Source organism: Meleagris gallopavo, chromosome 27, assembly GCF_905368555.1.
Source record: "Meleagris gallopavo chromosome 27, MGAL_WU_HG_1.1, whole genome shotgun sequence".
NCBI lineage: Eukaryota > Metazoa > Chordata > Aves > Galliformes > Phasianidae > Meleagris > Meleagris gallopavo.
In genome coordinates, this window is record NC_139430.1 from 1,318,239 (window position 1) to 1,335,863 (window position 17,625).

At 53.9% G+C, this 17,625-nt stretch overlaps 8 protein-coding genes across 8 annotated transcripts; 4 read left to right on the top strand and 4 right to left on the bottom strand.

The window, feature by feature from the left end:
• Positions 1 to 1,209: 1,209 nt before the first annotated feature.
• Positions 1,210 to 1,599, bottom strand: LOC100540933 (claw keratin-like). The gene has a single exon (XM_085209671.1). The coding sequence runs from the start codon at positions 1,597 to 1,599 to the stop codon at positions 1,210 to 1,212; it is 390 nt and encodes a 129-aa protein (XP_085065797.1).
• Positions 1,600 to 3,117: 1,518 nt separating this feature from the next.
• On the top strand, positions 3,118 to 3,507 carry LOC100541538 (claw keratin-like). The gene has a single exon (XM_031557741.2). It carries the CDS (start codon positions 3,118 to 3,120, stop codon positions 3,505 to 3,507), a length of 390 nt encoding a protein of 129 aa, XP_031413601.2.
• A 2,255-nt stretch (positions 3,508 to 5,762) lies between these two features.
• LOC146542684 (claw keratin-like) lies at positions 5,763 to 6,152 on the bottom strand. Its single transcript, XM_085209672.1, has one exon. The coding sequence runs from the start codon at positions 6,150 to 6,152 to the stop codon at positions 5,763 to 5,765; it is 390 nt and encodes a 129-aa protein (XP_085065798.1).
• Positions 6,153 to 7,413: 1,261 nt separating this feature from the next.
• Positions 7,414 to 7,803, top strand: LOC146542685 (claw keratin-like). The gene has a single exon (XM_085209669.1). The coding sequence runs from the start codon at positions 7,414 to 7,416 to the stop codon at positions 7,801 to 7,803; it is 390 nt and encodes a 129-aa protein (XP_085065795.1).
• Positions 7,804 to 10,152: 2,349 nt separating this feature from the next.
• LOC146542686 (claw keratin-like) lies at positions 10,153 to 10,542 on the bottom strand. Its single transcript, XM_085209670.1, has one exon. It carries the CDS (start codon positions 10,540 to 10,542, stop codon positions 10,153 to 10,155), a length of 390 nt encoding a protein of 129 aa, XP_085065796.1.
• A 1,255-nt stretch (positions 10,543 to 11,797) lies between these two features.
• On the top strand, positions 11,798 to 12,187 carry LOC146542687 (claw keratin-like). The gene has a single exon (XM_085209667.1). The coding sequence runs from the start codon at positions 11,798 to 11,800 to the stop codon at positions 12,185 to 12,187; it is 390 nt and encodes a 129-aa protein (XP_085065793.1).
• Positions 12,188 to 14,502: 2,315 nt separating this feature from the next.
• Positions 14,503 to 14,892, bottom strand: LOC109364255 (claw keratin-like). The gene has a single exon (XM_031557513.2). It carries the CDS (start codon positions 14,890 to 14,892, stop codon positions 14,503 to 14,505), a length of 390 nt encoding a protein of 129 aa, XP_031413373.2.
• A 1,598-nt stretch (positions 14,893 to 16,490) lies between these two features.
• LOC100550780 (claw keratin-like) lies at positions 16,491 to 16,880 on the top strand. The gene has a single exon (XM_031557512.2). The coding sequence runs from the start codon at positions 16,491 to 16,493 to the stop codon at positions 16,878 to 16,880; it is 390 nt and encodes a 129-aa protein (XP_031413372.2).
• The last annotated feature ends 745 nt before the right edge of the window (positions 16,881 to 17,625 follow it).

Below are 17,625 nucleotides of genomic sequence, written 5' to 3' on the forward strand. Positions count from 1 at the left end.
TGGAAAATTGTCCTTCCTCCATTGACCTTCTTTCCATGTCTATTTCTTCCCTCCTTCCTCACCTCTCTGCTGGCTCCTGTGTGATGGGGCTCCGCCAAACCCCATGTTTTGCCTCCTGTGGTGTCCCATGGGGTGTCTGCAGGCCCATTGATGGGAGGTGGTGGCTGGTCCCCATTGCTCTGATATGGCCAGGTGTTTTGTGGGGCCTAGGTCCTGGAGCGTTGTGTGAGAAGAAGGGCAGCAGAGGGCTCAGCACTGCATTCACTGCATGGGGCTGAGTGAAGCAGCGTTGTCCTACTCAGACAGAGCCATGTGGCCCAAGCTGCTGTGGAATTTATTGTGAGCCAAAGGTGAGTGAAAACTGCCTATGGTAGTGGTATATGGAGCTCTGGGTAGAAGAGGTGTAGGAGATAATCTTGGGAGGCAAGACACAAGGTTGCCGAGGGAATCTTAGCCTCCTTTCTTTGCACCATGGCCTCACAGAATGCTCTGACATGGTCTTGCCCATTAGGAGGCTGCACTGCCGTTCATGATCTACACAGCGCAAAAGCCACCCACAGGGACGCTCAAGAGTGGGTACTGAGCTCACTGTTATCCATGAGCTCTCCTTGGGCTGCGGCAGGCAGGAATCAGGGGCAGAGGAAAGGGAGAGAGCTCTGAGGGAGGAGCAACTGCTGAAGGCACTGGGGTATGGGGCCTGGATGGGGTGAGCTCCAGCTGGAGCCATAGAGCCAAGGGCAGGTAAGAGGGGAGGGAGCAGTGCCCACAGCGCTCCTGAGAAGGCCCAGCTGGGAGATTTTGGAAATGGCTCCATAGAGCCTGTGCAGATGCTGTGGGAACTGGGGACACAAGAGGGGTGAAGCAAAACTCAGAGATGGAATCTGTGATGCAAGAGAGCCTTTATTACAGGTTCGGAGTGGTGGGCGGTGGCAGAAGGACAGCCCCTGGCCCGAGGCTATCCCCATCTCCCTGCAGAGGTCGGAGGGAAAAGAGCAGGCAGTCAGCACTGGGCTGCATCATCACAGAGCAGTGAGTCCTGAAGCAAAGATGGAGCAGAACAAGAAAGTGCTGGTCTCCGTGCAAGTATGAGGTGTCCAAGCACCAGAGCCCAGCACTTCCAAAGGGGAGCCTTCCTCATGGCATCAGGTGGGGATGAGCTGGGGCTTCTCCAGAGCTCTCCTTCAACCGCAGACAGAGGCACTGCTGTGCTTAGCAGGGCCCACAGCTGCCGCTGAGATACCTGTGGCCTCGGCGCAAGCCACCGTATCCACAGCTGCCAAAGCCTCCATAGCCCCCAAAGCCCCCAAGGCCATAAGAGCCTCCATAGCCTCCCAGGCCTCCATAGCCCCCAAAGCCGGCACTACGTCCAAAGGTGCCACCCAAGCCAGATCCAACGGCGGGCACTCCTGCTGAGCCAACCACGGCGTTCTGCGGGAAGGAGCTGAGGATGGGCCCGGGGAAGGTGACCACGGAGGCCGGGGGTTGGATCACCACGGTGGAGTCGGGGCACTGGCGCACGCAGGGCTCGTTGTAGCTGTCAGCCAGTGGGGCCGGGGCGGCCACCCCACAGGCAGGGGCACACAGGCTGGAGCAGGACATCTTCCACACAAGCAAGGAGTCCTGCAAAGGGAACCCACAGTGAGGAAAGGGTGAGGGAGAGCTGTATGGATGGAGGCTGGGAGAGACCCCCGAGAAGCCTCTGAGAGCTGCACTTACCCAGGAGCTGAGGGTAGTCAAGTGGAGGAAGCTGGATAGAGGACTGCAAAGTACTCAGCTCTTTTATACTATCCCAGACAGCCTGGGGCATAGATGGGAGGACAGTGGTAGCAGAAGTCCCAGATAATCTTTAAGTAAAGCCAACACATTTCATGACACATAAAGAGTGACGCTGATTAATTATATCATCATCGGATACATGGAGTAGTAAGTGTGCCATGTCAAACAGGGACATGATGGGTAGGACAAAATTTTAAATGACATTACATCAGTTCTAGGCACTGCTGAACCTGAACTAATAACCCTCGTAAACCTTAGAATGTTCTTTATTGCATTCTTATGGATTTTAATAGTCTTGGTCATTTTGCAGTATATGCTCTTTGAGACTGAGCTTACCACCAGCACACCTGTCATTGTATCTCTTTTGCTGGCTGGAAAGCTGAAGTTTTAAAGGATTGTTCAAAAACCTCTTCTGTCCTTGTAGGTTCCAGTCCTACCTTCTCCTCATGCCAGCGAGAGATGCGGGATGCGGATCCTGTCAGGGCCCACTCCATGCATGTTGTCTTTGGTTGCAGGTTTTAAGTATTCAGGGGTGCCTAATCCACTTCATGGCACTGAAAAATCTGGAGCAACAAATTCAAGCTTGACAAAGCTTGGAGATCAGTAGGATCTGATATGGGGACATATGAGGTAGAGGATGGTAGAGGAGACAAGGCAAAGAGGACATGGTTTATGTCATGTTCAGCCTTCTCAGTTGAATACCTGCAAGAAGCAAGGGAAGACGATTCAAGTTTTGGATCTGTCTGAAGTGGGTGTGATTGCTTCATCTCTCTCCTCAAATTTCCACCACCTCTCTTTTCCAGCCCATAAAAGGGAGGTAATAAAAGTCATTCCATTTATAAGCAGGATTGCAAAGTGCATCCTTCACAAGATTTGTGTGATTCTTACACTTTGGGATTAGGAACACATCGGTGATTATTGGTTCCACAAAGACAGGATCAGCAGTACCTGTTCTTTAATATAATTGCACATAGATATCTGAACAGAACATCACATCCTTATCCTTCAGGGGATGTTTGCTACCCAGTGTATACAATGGGGAGGGAAATAATTGCTCTGCATCACACCTTGAGTGTTACGAAACACGTTGCTTTATTTTCTTCTCAATTCCCTGGGTCTTCTGCCACCACCACCCTCCCATATACGCCCCAGGCTGTCTGGGATAGGAATAAAAGAGCTGAGCACTTTGCAGTCCTCTATCCAGCTTCCTCCACTTGACTACCCTCAGCTCCTGGGTAAGTGCAGCTCTCAGAGGCTTCTCAGGACTCCCTCCCATACAGCTCTCCCTAACCCTTTCCTCACTGTGGGTTCCCTTTGCAGGACTCCTTGCTTGTGTGGAAGATGTCCTGCTCCAGCCTGTGTGCCCCTGCCTGTGGGGTGGCCGCCCCGGCCCCACTGGCTGACAGCTACAACGAGCTCTGCGTGCGCCAGTGCCCCGACTCCACCGTGGTGATCCAACCCCCGGCCTCCGTGGTCACCTTCCCCGGGCCCATCCTCAGCTCCTTCCCACAGAACGCTGTGGTTGGCTCAGCAGGAGTGCCCGCCGTTGGATCTGGCTTGGGTGGCACCTTTGGACGTAGTGCCGGCTTTGGGGGCTATGGAGGCCTGGGAGGCTATGGTGGCTCTTATGGCCTTGGGGGCTTTGGGGGCTATGGAGGCTTTGGCAGCTGTGGATACGGTGGCTTGCGCCGAGGTCTGGGATACCTCAGCGGCAGCTGTGGGCCCTGCTAAGCACAGCAGTGCCTCTGTCTGCGGTTGAAGGAGAGTTCTGAAGAAGCTCCTGAAGAAACATGTCCCCACCTGATGCCATGAGGAAGGCTCCCCTTTGGAAGTGCTGGGCTCTGGTGCTTGGACACCTCATACTTGCACGGAGACCAGCACTTTCTTGTTCTGCTCCATCTTTGCTTCAGGACTCACTGCTCTGTGATGATGTAGCCCAGTGCTGACTGCCTGCTCTTTTCCCTCCGACCTCTGCAGGGAGATGGGGATAGCCTCGGGCCAGGGGCTGTCCTTCTGCCACCTCCATCCTCTTCCCCTGAACTTGTAATAAAGGCTCTCTTGCATCACAGATTCCATCTCTGAGTTTTGCTTCACCCCTCTTGTGTCCCCAGTTCCCACAGCATCTGCACAGGCTCTATGGAGCCATTTCCAAAATCTCCCAGCTGGGCCTTCTCAGGAGCGCTGTGGGCACTGCTCCCTCCCCTCTTACCTGCCCTTGGCTCTATGGCTCCAGCTGGAGCTCACCCCATCCAGGCCCCATACCCCAGTGCCTTCAGCAGTTGCTCCTCCCTCAGAGCTCTCTCCCTTTCCTCTGCCCCTGATTCCTGCCTGCCGCAGCCCAAGGAGAGCTCATGGATAACAGTGAGCTCAGTACCCACTCTTGAGCGTCCCTGTGGGTGGCTTTTGCGCTGTGTTGATCATGAACGGCAGTGCAGCCTCCTAATGGGCAAGGCCATGTCAGAGCATTCTGTGAGGCCATGGTGCAAAGAAAGGAGGCTAAGATTCCCTCAGCAACCTTGTGTCTTGCCTCCCAAGATTATCTCCTACACCTCTTCTACCCAGAGCTCCATATACCACTACCATAGGCAGTTTTCACTCACCTTTGGCTCACAATAAATTCCACAGCAGCTTGGGCCACATGGCTCTGTCTGAGTAGGACAACGCTGCTTCACTCAGCCCCATGCAGTGAATGCAGTGCTGAGCCCTCTGCCGCTCTTCTTCTCACACAACGCTCCAGGACCTAGGCCCCACAAAACACCTGGCCATATCAGAGCAATGGGGACCAGCCACCACCTCCCATCAATGGGCCTGCAGACACCCCATGGGACACCACAGGAGGCAAAACATGGGGTTTGGCGGAGCCCCATCACACAGGAGCCAGCAGAGAGGTGAGGAAGGAGGGAAGAAATAGGCATGGAAAGAAGGTCAATGGAGGAAGGACAATTTTCCATTCAACCAGTGCAGGACACCTATGCTTCTTGTTGACGGCATGTGTTCTCTTGAGGTCCCAGCAATGAACAACCTTTTGCTCAGTTCCTCACCTTCACTTCCTGGCAGGAATCACCTCTGTACAAGAGCAGCGCACAGTGCTTGGATCATGGGACCAGAAGATGTATGGGGGAAGAAAAGGACGCCAGACAAGGGGAACTATAAACTTTGCCTCAAGACCTTTGTGCTCCCTGGGACAGGATGGTTGTGCTCCATTCATGGCTAGCCCCACTGTCCCCTCCAGGAGTGGGGCATGGGGCACTGTCAGCAGATGGCAACAACACTGTCCGTGCACTGCTTGTTTCCAAATTTCCTCTGACCTCTACGTGTGAACACTGCCATGGCAGGAAAAGAAGGTGATCAAGGCATGGAGAGCCCTGGATGGCAAGAGGGTGTGGTAGAGGTTCTGTGGGATGTCCATTGAGTGTTAACATACTGAAGTGAGGTTTGTTTGTGAGGTGTCATTACGCGCATTGCGAGAAGGGAGGACTCAGTGGAATGGGCTCTGCAGGACCATCTGTGCACTGGTGATCCTCAGCTGTAATGGACTGCCCCAACGGCCTAATGTGGCAGTGGCAATACTGTGGGAGCCGCTCACAGCACACACTTGTAGGTTCTGAGATGTGGGGTAAGGAGAAGGAAGATAAAAACATCAAGTTCAAGAATGCAGTGTAAGGGAGCTTTTATTGCAGGTCCGGGGAGGAGGAGGAAGATGTAAAATGGGCAGCCCCCGGCCAGAGGCTGTCCCCATCTTCTTGCAGAGGGCAGAGGGAAAGGAGCAGGGAGCCAGCACAGGGCTGCGTAATCATGGGGCAGAGAACACTGAAGTGAAGATCAAGGGGAGCAGAGGAAGGCTGAGCCGGTCCCCATGCAAGCATGAGGAATTGAATCCCGGACTCAGCAATGCTGAAGGGGAGCCATTCCTCATGGCATCTGGTGGGATGAGCTGGGGCTTCTCCAGAGCTCTCCTTCAACCGCAGACAGAGGCAGTGCTGTGCTTAGCAGGGCCCGCAGCTGCCGCTGAGGTATCCCAGACCTCGGCGCAAGCCACCGTATCCACAGCTGCCAAAGCTTCCATAGCCCCCAAAGCCCCCAAGGCCATAAGAGCCTCCATAGCCTCCCAGGCCTCCATAGCCCCCAAAGCCGGCACTACGTCCAAAGGTGCCACCCAAGCCAGATCCAACGGCGGGCACTCCTGCTGAGCCAACCACGGAGCTCTGCGGGAAGGAGCTGAGGATGGGCCCGGGGAAGGTGACCACGGAGGCCGGGGGTTGGATCACCACGGTGGAGTCGGGGCACTGGCGCACGCAGGGCTCGTTGTAGCTGTCAGCCAGTGGGGCCGGGGCGGCCACCCCACAGGCAGGGGCACACAGGCTGGAGCAGGACATCTTCCACACAAGCAAGGAGTCCTGCAAAGGGAACCCACAGTGAGGAAAGGGTGAGGGAGAGCCGTATGGATGGAGGCTGGGAGAGAACCCTGAGAAGCCTCTGAGAGCTGCACTTACCCAGGAGCTGAGGGTAGTCAAGTGGAGGAAGCTGGATAGAGGACTGCAAAGTGATCAGGTCCTTTATACCTGTCCCTGACAGCCCGGGGCACATACGGGAGGGCGATGGTGTCGTAGAAGCTTCCAATACTCTTTAAATGAAGCCAGTACTCAACATGACACACAAGAAGAGATGCAGAGCAATATTTCCATTCTTACTGGGTACAATGAGGGATAATCATACCTTTGGGAATATGAAGGAGATGGTATGGTCACATATCTATACATAATTACTCTGAAGGCAAGGTGCTGCATTTGCTGATGTGTTATGAACCAATTATTCCCTTGTGTGTTCGTAATGCCTTGGCAGCTTAACATCCACTCACTAAGAAATCATAGCCACAGATGTACCCTTGGCTGGCAAGACAGAAATGCCCCGGGATGCTGCACTGGGCAGGCAGCTGGCAACAATCAGGGATGCTCTGACTTCCCAACTCAATTGCGCCCCACTGTTTGCCACTGAAGGGTGGTGGCAGTTGTTTGGGAGCTGTCCCAGGAGGGTGGGATCACTTCATCGCTTTGTCCAAAGTTTACCAGCCCATAAAACAGTGGTAATGAAGGTAATGATAGACATTGTGTTTGTGAGCAGGATTGCAAAGTGCTTTGTCTGCAGGATACCTGTGAGTCTTTCTCATAGATGAAGTTTGGGATTAGGAACACACTGGGGTTTACAGGGGTTGTGAGGTCAGCATCAGCAGCGCATGGTCTGTCTTTCATGTACTTGCTTGTAATCACCTGTCCCTCTCATCACCTTCATGTCCTCGGGGCATGCTTACACCCCAGTATCTCCACTGATGAGGGATTTAATTGCTTTGCCTCACTCCTTGAGTGTCATGAAGCGTGTTGACTTTATTTAATGATTATCTGTGACTTCTGACACCAATGACCTCCCATCCATGCCCCAGGCTGTCTGGGATAGGTATAAAAGAGCTGAGCACTTTGCAGTCCTCTATCCAGCTTCCTCCACTTGACTACCCTCAGCTCCTGGGTAAGTGCAGATCTCGGAGGCTTCTCAGGGCTCTCTCCCAGCCTCCATCCATACGGCTCTCCCTCACCCTTTCTTCACTGTGGGTTCCCTTTGCAGGACTCCTTGCTTGTGTGGAAGATGTCCTGCTCCAGCCTGTGTGCCCCTGCCTGTGGGGTGGCCGCCCCGGCCCCACTGGCTGACAGCTACAACGAGCCCTGCGTGCGCCAGTGCCCCGACTCCACCGTGGTGATCCAACCCCCGGCCTCCGTGGTCACCTTCCCCGGGCCCATCCTCAGCTCCTTCCCGCAGAGCTCCGTGGTTGGCTCAGCAGGAGTGCCCGCCGTTGGATCTGGCTTGGGTGGCACCTTTGGACGTAGTGCCGGCTTTGGGGGCTATGGAGGCCTGGGAGGCTATGGAGGCTCTTATGGCCTTGGGGGCTTTGGGGGCTATGGAGGCTTTGGCAGCTGTGGATACGGTGGCTTGCGCCGAGGCCACAGGTACCTCAGCGGCAGCTGTGGGCCCTGCTAAGCACAGCAGTGCCTCTGTCTGCGGTTGAAGGAGAGCTCTGGAGAAGTCCCAGCACATCCCACCAGATGCCGTGACAATGGGCTTCCCTTCAGCATCGCTGGACTGCGAACCTTGGATGCTACATGCCTGCATGGGGACAAGCTCTGTCTTTCTTTGTTCTGCCTGGTCTTTGTTTCTGGTCTGGCTCACCCTTGATAGCATGGCCCAGCTACGGCAGCCTGCTCCTGTCCCTCTGCTCTCTGCAAGAAGACAAGGACAGCCTCGGGCCAGGGCTGCCCTTCTGCCACCTCCCTCCTCCTCCCCTGGACCTTCAATAAAATTTCTCTTACACTGCAGTCTTGACCCCGGTATTTTGTCTTCCTTGTCCTTCCCTAATTGCCCGATATCTCAGAGACACTGATTCTGGGCTGCTAGCTGCTCCCACAGCACTGCCTCTGGGACATTTGCCAGTTGGGCTGTGCATTACTGCTGAGGATCACAGTGCACAGATGGTCCTGCAGAGCCCATTCCACTGAGCCTCCTCTCTTCTACAACCGGTACAATGATACCTCTGAAACAAACCTCACTTCAATATGTTAACACTCAATGGATGCCCCACAGAACCTCTTCCATGAGATCTGCACAACCTGGCCTCTGCATGCCTTCTTTCTCTTCCTTTTCTTGTTATGCCAGTGATAACACATAGAGGTCAGAGGAAATGGGGAGACAAGCAGTGCATGGACAGGGCTGCTGCCACCTGCTAACAGTGTCCCTGTGCTCAGATCCTGGAGGGGGACAGTGGAGGGGGTAAAGGAATTAGCACCCCATGTACCCAAGGTAGCCATGAATGGGGCACAGCCATCCTGTCCCAGAGAGCACCAAGGTCTTGAGCCGGAGTTTGGAGTTCCTCCTCTCCTTACATCCCTTTTTTTCCCCAGACATCTTCAGATTCCACAATCCTAGCACTGTGCACTAGTCTTGCACAGAGGCGACTCCTGCCAGAGAAATCAAGGTGGGCAGTGGAGCAGCACGTTGGTCACTGCCGGGGACCTCAGGAGAACACACTCATCAACAACTGGAAGACAGGGAAGGGTGAAAAGGCAGCAAATATCTGGAACAGCCATAGGTTTCCTACACTGGATGAGCAGAAAATTGTCCTTCCTCCCTTGCCTTTGGCTACACCTCAATTTCTCCCTTCCTTTCCCACCTGTCTGCTGGCTGCTGTGTGAGCGTGCTCAGCCAAACTCCATGTTTTGCCTCCTGTGGTGACCCATGTGGGGTGGGTGAGGGCCCATTGGTGGGAGGTGGTGGCTGGGCCCCATCATGCTGAGGTGGAGGGTTATTTGGGTAGCCTCAGTCCAGGAGGTTTGTATGAGATGAAGGGCAGCCAAGGGCCCAGCATTGCATTCACTACATGGGGCAGAGTGAAGCACGGCTGTGCTGCCCTGCCCTGTCAGAGCAATTTTTCACAGCTGCTGTGGAATTGTTTCTGAGCAAAGGTGGGGAAAATCAGCATCCTTGATGCCATATGAAGCTCTGGAAAGAAGTGGAGCAGGAAAGAATCTTGAGAGGCTGTAGACAAGGTTGCTCCTGGGCTATCACCCTCCTCCCTTTGCCTCATGGCATCCCAGGAGTCTCTGGAATTCTTTTTGTCCTTTAGAAGGGTGCACGTCTGTCTGTCCGCAGATCCCACATCACAAAGGCCAGCTACAGGGACACTCAAGAGCAGACCCTGAGCTCTGTATGGGGCCAAGAGCTCCTCTTGAGCTGCAGCAGGCAGAAACCAGGGGCAGAGAAGTGGGGGAGAGCTCTGAGGGAGGAGCAGGTACTGAAGGCATTGTATGGAGCCTGCCTGGGGAAGCTCCTGCTGAAGCTTTTGGTGCGCAGGGCAGGTGAGAGGGGAGGGGGCAGTGCCCACAGAGATCCTGAGAAGGCTCAGCTGTAAGCTGGAACTGATGGCCCCAGAGAGCCTTTGTGTCTTCAGTGGGAAGTCGGCATAATGGAGATGTGAAGGAAAACTCAGAGATGGAAACTGTGATGCAAGATAGATTTTATTGCAGGTTCCATGGTTGAAGGAGGTGGCGGAAGGGCAGCCTCTGGCCAGCAGATGTTCCCAACCTCTTGCACAGGACAGAGGGAAAGGTGCAGGCAGCCAGCTCTGGTCTCCGATGTCATGGGGTGTCCAGACCGGAAGTGAAGTTCAAGCACAGCAAAGGAAGATAGAGCACAGAGTCCCTGTGCAGGGATGGGATAACTGAGCACGAGTGCCCAGCAATGGCAAAGGGAAATCCTTCCTCATGGCATCAAGTGAGGATGTGCTGGGACTTCTCCAGAGCTCTCCTTCAACCACAGACAGAGGCACTGCTGTGCTTAGCAGGGCCCACAGCTGCCGCTGAGGTACCTGTGGCCTCGGCGCAAGCCACCGTATCCACAGCTGCCAAAGCCTCCATAGCCCCCAAAGCCCCCAAGGCCATAAGAGCCTCCATAGCCTCCCAGGCCTCCATAGCCCCCAAAGCCGGCACTACGTCCAAAGGTGCCACCCAAGCCAGATCCAACGGCGGGCACTCCTGCTGAGCCAACCACGGAGCTCTGCGGGAAGGAGCTGAGGATGGGCCCGGGGAAGGTGACCACGGAGGCCGGGGGTTGGATCACCACGGTGGAGTCGGGGCACTGGCGCACGCAGGGCTCGTTGTAGCTGTCAGCCAGTGGGGCCGGGGCGGCCACCCCACAGGCAGGGGCACACAGGCTGGAGCAGGACATCTTCCACACAAGCAAGGAGTCCTGCAAAGGGAACCCACAGTGAAGAAAGGGTGAGGGAGAGCCGTATGGATGGAGGCTGGGAGAGAGCCCTGAGAAGCCTCCGAGATCTGCACTTACCCAGGAGCTGAGGGTAGTCAAGTGGAGGAAGCTGGATAGAGGACTGCAAAGTGCTCAGCTCTTTTATACCTATCCCAGACAGCCTGGGGCATGGATGGGAGGTCATTGGTGTCAGAAGTCACAGATAATCATTAAATAAAGTCAACACGCTTCATGACACTCAAGGAGTGAGGCAAAGCAATTAAATCCCTCATCAGTGGAGATACTGGGGTGTAAGCATGCCCCCGAGGACATGAAGGTGATGAGAGGGACAGGTGATTACAAGCAAGTACATGAAAGACAGACCATGCGCTGCTGATGCTGACCTCACAACCCCTGTAAACCCCAGTGTGTTCCTAATCCCAAACTTCATCTATGAGAAAGACTCACAGGTATCCTGCAGACAAAGCACTTTGCAATCCTGCTCACAAACACAATGTCTATCATTACCTTCATTACCACTGTTTTATGGGCTGGTAAACTTTGGACAAAGCGATGAAGTGATCCCACCCTCCTGGGACAGCTCCCAAACAACTGCCACCACCCTTCAGTGGCAAACAGTGGGGCGCAATTGAGTTGGGAAGTCAGAGCATCCCTGATTGTTGCCAGCTGCCTGCCCAGTGCAGCATCCCGGGGCATTTCTGTCTTGCCAGCCAAGGGTACATCTGTGGCTATGATTTCTTTGTAAATGTTGACCTGCCAAGGCATTACGAACACACAAGGGAATAATTGGTTCATAACACATCAGCAAGAGCTGCACCTTTTATTTCAAGTAATTGTGTATAGCCATTTGGCCTTCTAATCCCCTTGTTGTTCTCCAAGGCATGTTTTTGCCTCAGTGTACCAATGGGAAAGGAAATAATTGCTCCGCATCTCTTCTTGTATGTCATGATGCGTACTGGCTTTATTTCATGATTGTTGGGAGCTTCTGCCACCACCGCCCTCTCATGTATGCCTTGGGCTGTCAGGGATAGTATAAAAGAACTGAGCACTTTGCAGTCCTCTGTCCAGCTTCCTCCACTTGACTACCTCCAGCTCCTGGGTAAGTGCAGATCTCGGAGGCTTCTCAGGACTCTCTCCCAGCCTCCATCCATACAGCTCTCCCCGACCCTTTCCTCACTGTGGGTTCCCTTTGCAGGACTCCTTGCTTGTGTGGAAGATGTCCTGCTCCAGCCTGTGTGTCCCTGCCTGTGGGGTGGCCGCCCCGGCCCCACTGGCTGACAGCTACAACGAGCCCTGCGTGCGCCAGTGCCCCGACTCCACCGTGGTGATCCAACCCCCGGCCACCGTGGTCACCTTCCCCGGGCCCATCCTCAGCTCCTTCCCGCAGAACGCCGTGGTTGGCTCAGCAGGAGTGCCCGCCGTTGGATCTGGCTTGGGTGGCACCTTTGGACGTAGTGCCGGCTTTGGGGGCTATGGAGGCCTGGGAGGCTATGGAGGCTCTTATGGCCTTGGGGGCTTTGGGGGCTATGGAGGCTTTGGCAGCTGTGGATATGGTGGCTTGCGCCGAGGCCACAGGTACCTCAGCGGCAGCTGTGGGCCCTGCTAAGCACAGCAGTGCCTCTGTCTGCGGTTGAAGGAGAGTTCTGGAGAAGCCGCAGCACATCCCCACCAGATGCTGTGAGGAATGGCTCCCCTTTGGCAGTGCGGTTCTCTGGAGCTTGGGCACCTCGTACTGCACAGGGCCCAGCTTTATCTTTCTTTGCTCCGTATGATCTTTGCTTCAGGACTGGCTTACCCGTGATGGGACAGCCCAGCACTGACTGTATGTTCCTATCCTTCTGCCCTTTGCAAGGTGATGGGGACAGCCTCTGGCCAGGAGCTGCCCATTTTACATCTTCCTCCTCCTTCCGTGGACCTACAATAAAAGCTCTCTCTTGCACTGTAATCTTGACCTTGATGTTTTTATTTTCCTTCTCCTTCCCTACTTCCCTCACATCTCACAGTTTCTGATTCTGGGCTGCAAGCTGCTCCCAAAGCATTGGCTCTGGGACATCTGCCAATTGGGGCTGTGCATTACTGCTGAGGATCACAGTGCATCGAGGTCCTGCAGAGCACATCCCACTGAGTTTCCTCCCTTCTCACAATTGGTATAGTGACACCTCATAAACAAGCCTCACTTTAATATGTTTACACTCACTGGATGTTCCACAGGGCCTCTTCCACACCCTCTGCCCACTAAGGGCTGTCCATGCCTTGTTTCACATCCTTTCTTGCCAGGCCAGTAATCACACATGGAGGTCAGAGGAAATGGGAAGACAAGCAGTGCTTGGACAGGGCTCCTGCCACCTGCTAATAGTGACCCTATGTTCATAACTTGGAGGGGGTACTGGAGGGGGTAAATGAGGTACATCCCCATGTTCCCAAGGTTCCACTCACAGACATGAATGGAGCACAGCCATTTTCTGACCCAGGGAGCACAAAGGTCTTGAGGCAAAGTTTGGAGTTCCCCCTTGTCTGATGTCCTTTACTTCCCCATACGTCTTCTGGTCCCGTGATCCAAGCACTGTGCGCTGCTCTTGTACAGAGGTGATTCCTGCCAGGAATGTCAAGTTGGGCAGTGGAGCAGCAGACTGGTCAGTGCTATGGACATCAGAAGAACATGTGCCATCGGCAAGAGGCATAGGTTTCCTGCACTGGTTGAATGGAAAATTGTCCTTCCTCCATTGACCTTCTTTCCATGCCTATTTCTTCCCTCCTTCCTCACCTCTCTGCTGGCTCCTGTGTGATGGGGCTCCGCCAAACCCCATGTTTTGCCTCCTGTGGTGTCCCATGGGGTGTCTGCAGGCCCATTGATGGGAGGTGGTGGCTGGTCCCCATTGCTCTGATATGGCCAGGTGTTTTGTGGGGCCTAGGTCCTGGAGCGTTGTGTGAGAAGAAGGGCAGCAGAGGGCTCAGCACTGCATTCACTGCATGGGGCTGAGTGAAGCAGCGTTGTCCTACTCAGACAGAGCCATGTGGCCCAAGCTGCTGTGGAATTTATTGTGAGCCAAAGGTGAGTGAAAACTGCCTATGGTAGTGGTATATGGAGCTCTGGGTAGAAGAGGTGTAGGAGATAATCTTGGGAGGCAAGAGACAAGGTTGTTGAGGGAATCTTAGCCTCTTTTCTTTGCACCATGGCCTCACAGAATGCTCTGACGTGGCCTTGCCCACTAGGAGGCTGCACTGCCGTTCATGATCAACACAGCGCAAAAGCCACCCACAGGGACGCTCAAGAGTGGGTACTGAGCTCACTGTTATCCATGAGCTCTCCTTGGGCTGCGGCAGGCAGGAATCAGGGGCAGAGGAAAGGGAGAGAGCTCTGAGGGAGGAGCAACTGCTGAAGGCACTGGGGTATGGGGCCTGGATGGGGTGAGCTCCAGCTGGAGCCATAGAGCCAAGGGCAGGTAAGAGGGGAGGGAGCAGTGCCCACAGCGCTCCTGAGAAGGCCCAGCTGGGAGATTTTGGAAATGGCTCCATAGAGCCTGTGCAGATGCTGTGGGAACTGGGGACACAAGAGGGGTGAAGCAAAACTCAGAGATGGAATCTGTGATGCAAGAGAGCCTTTATTACAAGTTCAGGGGAAGAGGATGGAGGTGGCAGAAGGACAGCCCCTGGCCAGAGGCTGTCCCCATCTCCCTGCAGAGGTCAGAGGGAAAAGAGCAGGCAGTCAGCACTGGGCTGCATCATCACAGAGCAGTGAGTCCTGAAGCAAAGATGGAGCAGAGCAAGAAAGTGCTGGTCTCCATGCAAGTATGAGGTGTCCAAGCACCAGAGCCCAGCACTTCCAGAGGGGAGCCTTCCTCATGGCATCAGGTGGGGACATGTTTCTTCAGGAGCTTCTCCAGAACTCTCCTTCAACCACAGACAGAGGCAGTGCTGTGCTTAGCAGGGCCCACAGCTGCCGCTGAGGTATCCCAGACCTCGGCGCAAGCCACCGTATCCACAGCTGCCAAAGCCTCCATAGCCCCCAAAGCCCCCAAGGCCATAAGAGCCTCCATAGCCTCCCAGGCCTCCATAGCCCCCAAAGCCGGCACTACGTCCAAAGGTGCCACCCAAGCCAGATCCAACGGCGGGCACTCCTGCTGAGCCAACCACGGAGCTCTGCGGGAAGGAGCTGAGGATGGGCCCGGGGAAGGTGACCACGGTGGCCGGGGGTTGGATCACCACGGTGGAGTCTGGGCACTGGCGCACGCAGGGCTCGTTGTAGCTGTCAGCCAGTGGGGCCGGGGCGGCCACCCCACAGGCAGGGGCACACAGGCTGGAGCAGGACATCTTCCACACAAGCAAGGAGTCCAGCAAAGGGCACCCACAGTGAGGAAAGGGTTAGGGAGAGCTGTATGGGAGGGAGTCCTGAGAAGCCTCCGAGATCTGCACTTACCCAGGAGCTGAGGGTAGTCAAGTGGAGGAAGTTGGATAGAGGACTGCAAAGTGCTCAGCTCTTTTATACCTGTCCCAGACAGCCTCGAGCTTAGATGGGAGGGCGGTGGTTTCAGAAGATCCCAATAATCATGAAATAAAGCCAATAGGCTTTATGACACACAAGCAGTGAAGTGACGCAATTGTATCTCTGCCCTTTGTGGACTTTGAGGCACAAACACGCTGTGGAGAACGAGAAAATGGAAGAATTTGATGGCAACATGCAATTATGTGAAATTCCCAACGCTACTGGTCCTCATTTCATGGAACTAATCAACCCTAATATTTTCCTTATCCTTCATGCAATTGCGCCTTCACCTGTAAAATCCAGCATAGCTCCACATTTTTTCAGCATCTTTAGGGAACTGGGGAACAGGAAATGCCCCATGTCTCACAGAAGTAATGTTTGTGGATGCTCCAGAACTCACACCCCAATTGCCCCTCAGCCCTTACTGGTGTAGGGTGATGGTGGACAACTGGGAGTGGTCCCAGGTGGGTGGGATGGCTTCATTTTTTGCCCCCAATTCCACCACCTCTGTTTACCAGCCCATAAAGTGGAGTTAATGAGAGGTGTGCTGGCAGCGTGCTGCACTGTAAAAAGCTTCATCTGCAGGATACCTCTGACTCTTCAACACAGATGAAGTTTGGGATTAGGAACACTTTGGGGTTTGTTGGTGTTGTGAGGTCAGATTCAACAGCACGTGGTCCTTCATGTGATGTTGCATCAGTGTTTGACCCTCCCATCACATTCTTCTTCTCCAGGGCATGTTTGTTACTCAGGGTACCAGTGATGAGGGATATAATTGCTCCGCATCACTCCTTGTGTGTCATGAAGACTGTTGGCTTTATTTCATGATTATCTGGGGCTTCTGCCACTACCGCCCTCAAGTCGATGCTTGGGGATGTCTGGGACAGGTATAAAAGAGCTGAGGGCTTTGCAGTCCACTATCCACCTTCCTCCACTTGACTCTCCATCTCAGCGTGGTAAGTCTATGCCTTATGTATCTCCTCAGTTTCTTAGCAGTACTTCTGTCAAGTGCTTCTTTGCTGTGGGCTCTAACACTTTATTCTTAGTGCCTGATAAGTCTGGGTGTGATCATATTTTTTTTCAGAAATATGGAAATAATGGATATTTAAACTTTTAGGCGCAATGTCCTGAGCTTACTGATGCAATTTTATCCTCTGCGCTCTCCATGATTTTCTCACTGCTTTCTGTGAGGGAGTTTTACTCCACCCTCTGGCTCAGCTGGGACATAGTCTCATGCAGGAAGAGCAGGTGCTTTACAACAGCATTTCAAGTGAATATTGTATTTTTGCTCTGACTGACTGATATGATGCAGAGCATTTCCTCAGCACATGCTCCAAATGCAAGAGAGGCATGAAGGATTTGTGTTCCATTTCTATTCTGACCATGGCTCTGCCTACTCTCACAGCTTCATCTCCTGAACCAAAGAATGTCCTGCTCCAGCCTGTGTGCCCCTGCCTGTGGGGTGGCCGCCCCGGCCCCACTGGCTGACAGCTACAACGAGCCCTGCGTGCGCCAGTGCCCCGACTCCACCGTGGTGATCCAACCCCCGGCCTCCGTGGTCACCTTCCCCGGGCCCATCCTCAGCTCCTTCCCGCAGAATGCTGCGGTTGGCTCAGCAGGAGTGCCCGCCGTTGGATCTGGCTTGGGTGGCACCTTTGGACGTAGTGCCGGCTTTGGGGGCTATGGAGGCCTGGGAGGCTATGGAGGCTCTTATGGCCTTGGGGGCTTTGGGGGCTATGGAGGCTTTGGCAGCTGTGGATATGGTAGCTGGGGCCGAGGCCACAGGTACCTCAGCGGCAGCTGTGGGCCCTGCTAAACCCCAAATATCCACGCAGTACAGTGCTGCATCTGCTGAGTCTTCACAAATACCTCCTCTTCTCTTCTACCACCAGATGTAGCTTTCCATCCCTCTTATGGCTGTGCCAAAGCAGTTACTTTAAATTACTGTTCCTTGCTTTTTGTACTGTAAAGTCTTTCAAATCTGCAGTTTAGGGCTCAGGGTTTCCAACAGTGCCTCCAGAAGTTCCCCTCTACTTCTGTACAGCAATGCAGTGCTCATCCTCGGATGAGGATCTCCCCACTCCGTCCAGCTCTGAGCTTCCTGAACGATGCTAAGAAGAGGAATCTCTGGGGTGAAGCCTTGGGTTGAGACTTGCTGCAGCCTTGTGGTTTGCACGACTGTAATTCATTATTTCTGTGTTGTGCTTTTTTCTGTATCACTATCTACTGCCTTCTCCATTTGCATTAAAGAATCTGTATTGCATCAACAATTCTTTTTTGTCTGAGTTTGGTCTTCCTTTCGCTATGAGATTTGTTTATAACAAAGCAGTGATGTGAAATATCCAACAGCTCACAGGTTTGGTGAAAAGTTTTATAATATCTCCGATTTTCTCTCAGAGATCACTTTTAAAATGAAGTGTAGGCAAACTACTACAAAAAGATATGCTTTGTTACTGTGTCCAGATTCAAAGGTAAGATTGTCCCCCCTACTCCGCTCTTGTGAGGCCCTATCTGGAATGCTGTGTCCAAGTGTGGAGCCCCCAGTGCAAAGGGGATGGGGG